The 2,250-nt window shown below is 37.8% G+C and overlaps 1 protein-coding gene across 1 annotated transcript in view; it reads right to left on the bottom strand.

Annotated features, from left to right (window-relative positions):
• Positions 1 to 1,799: 1,799 nt before the first annotated feature.
• Positions 1,800 to 2,250, bottom strand: part of LOC119430386 (gastrula zinc finger protein XlCGF67.1-like) — a 1,163-nt gene continuing 712 nt past the window's right edge. Inside the window, exon 2 of the mRNA XM_037697792.1 lies at positions 1,800 to 2,149. Within this exon, the coding sequence (XP_037553720.1) occupies positions 1,800 to 2,149 (350 nt within the window). The remainder of the gene's footprint in view (positions 2,150 to 2,250) is intronic.

Raw genomic sequence — 2,250 nt, 5'->3', positions numbered from 1 at the left:
CCCCCCAACAGCTTACTGCAAAGTGGAACAAACCAGTTTTGTTTGTGATAAGATGGTCTCTTTGGTACTCCCCTCCTCCATTGCCGGCCCTCTTCCTTGTTGACAGTTGTGTCTAATAAACCTTCCGGATCGAAGGCGAAACCTTTCAGCACAAAAAAAAACTGTCCAGATGACCTGACTGAAAAATGTTGTACTGCTGATGTTCTACCAGCTTGTGTGTGGGGAGGCAGCAATAAGAGGAGAGATGCAGGGTGACTTGACAGACTGGTGAGAAAAGCTGGTTCTGGGTTGGGAACAGAGCTGGAGTCCCAAGAGAAAAGGGCCCTCAGTAAGTTACTGTCCATCATGGACAATGCTGACCATCTGCATGGTGCGATCATGAAGTGCTCCTTCAGTGGTAGACTACTGTCCCAGCCCAGCTCCACAGACAGATTCAGGAAGTCCTTTGTCCCTCAACTCCTCCCTGTACAGTAATGAGACTTGTAAATCTGCTGCACCCCACAGACCCCAGACACTTATGTATGTATATATATACATACAGTATATTTATATACATATGTATATGTACAGTAGTCCCTCGTTTACTGTGGGGGATCCGTACCCTGAAGCCCCACGATAAGTGAAAATTCACGAAGCAGGAATAGTAATACAAGTAGTTAAGTAGTAGTTTATTTATATGTTTATTAGGGCGTTTTAAACCCTTCCCACATTCTTGCAACATTTTAAATGTTTCTAAACTCTAAAAGCTCTAAAAGAGCACAGAATGTCATGATTTCAGCTCCCTGCTCTCAGCCACTTGCAATCGCTCTTAGCCACGCCCACTTCTCCATTCTGCAGAACAGCTGATCAGCTGCAGCAGGAAGTTTATCCTGCGATAAGGGTTGCATAAAGGTGCAGGACACTTTTTCTTTAGCTATGGGCTGCACAAAGTTGCTAAATAATTTAAAATGATTTATTTAAAAAAAAAACTGTAGTATGCTTTTTTTATAACTGTTTATTGTTGTTGCTGTTGTCCATTGTTGTCATCTTTCTTTGTTAAATCAGGTCTCTTGTAAATGAGTCCTCGAGGCTCAATGGGATTTACCTATATAAATAAAGGTTGATTGATTTTAAATAAAAATGTCATGCCGATAGTGCGGCTCATCCATCAATCAGCTAATTGTGAGTCACGTCCAATCTTATTTTGAAAAACCACGATAAGAGCGAGTATGCGATAAACGACCCACAAAGTAGCGAGGGACTACTGTATATGTATGCTTAGATGTGTATGTATACATATAGATGTTAATCATGAATGTAGTACCCTACCACCTTGTGCATGTGCCTATTGTCTTTTTCAAATGCTACAGGAGGTCTCGAATTTTCCCTTGGGATTAATAAAGTATCTATCTGACAAATATGACAAAACACTTCAACACTTTATACTAAAGTAAATGTCAAAAACTTTTTTTTTAAAGATTTCATATAAAAAATAATTTAATAAAGAAATCATGTTTATTTCTACAACTTAAAAGTGTGCAGACACTATCTATGCTGCTGTTCTAGTGTCCAATAATGCACGTGCAGAAAATCAGAACACTAACAATTGTAAAGTTATACAGAAAAGAAATACAGGAAAAATAACAGCTAAAATTTTATTTAAACAAAAAGCAGATGCATTTGCATTTATTCTTATTTTTTAATAAATTGTTTGTGTAGTTAACATGTCTGAACACCCAGGGGGGAGAAATAAATGCCCTTTATGTGAAGTGGCACAAACGTACATTTAACAAAGCCCAAAATCGGAGGAAGTTACAAAATTACACTTTACAATCTCTGTGAGTTTTCATGTGCTTGTTTAAAAAAGATTTTAAAACAAAACTTTTCCCACAGATCAGGCATAAAAAAGGCTTCTCGCCTGTGTGAATTTTCATGTGAGTGTTCAAAGTATCTTTGCGAACAAAACTTTTTCTACATGTCTGACATGAGAAAGGTCTCTCACCTGTGTGGGTTAACACATGAATATTCAATTTATAATTAGAAATATAACTTTTTCCACACGTTTTACACGAGAAAGGCTTTACACCTGTGTGAGTTTTCATGTGAGCATTCAAATTGCTTTTACGAATGAAACTTTTTCCACACGTCTGACATGAAAAAGGCTTCTCACCTGTGTGGGTTAATGCGTGAACACTCAACTTATATTTACAAAAATAACTTTTTCCACACGTTTCACACGAGAAAGGCTTTTCACCTGTGTGAGTTTTCATG

Source organism: Nematolebias whitei, chromosome 3 (assembly GCF_014905685.2).
Source record: "Nematolebias whitei isolate Nwh7 chromosome 3, NemWhi1, whole genome shotgun sequence".
Lineage (NCBI taxonomy): Eukaryota > Metazoa > Chordata > Actinopteri > Cyprinodontiformes > Rivulidae > Nematolebias > Nematolebias whitei.
The sequence above is the reverse complement of the archived record's forward strand: the minus strand, read 5'-3'. Positions and strand labels throughout refer to the sequence as shown.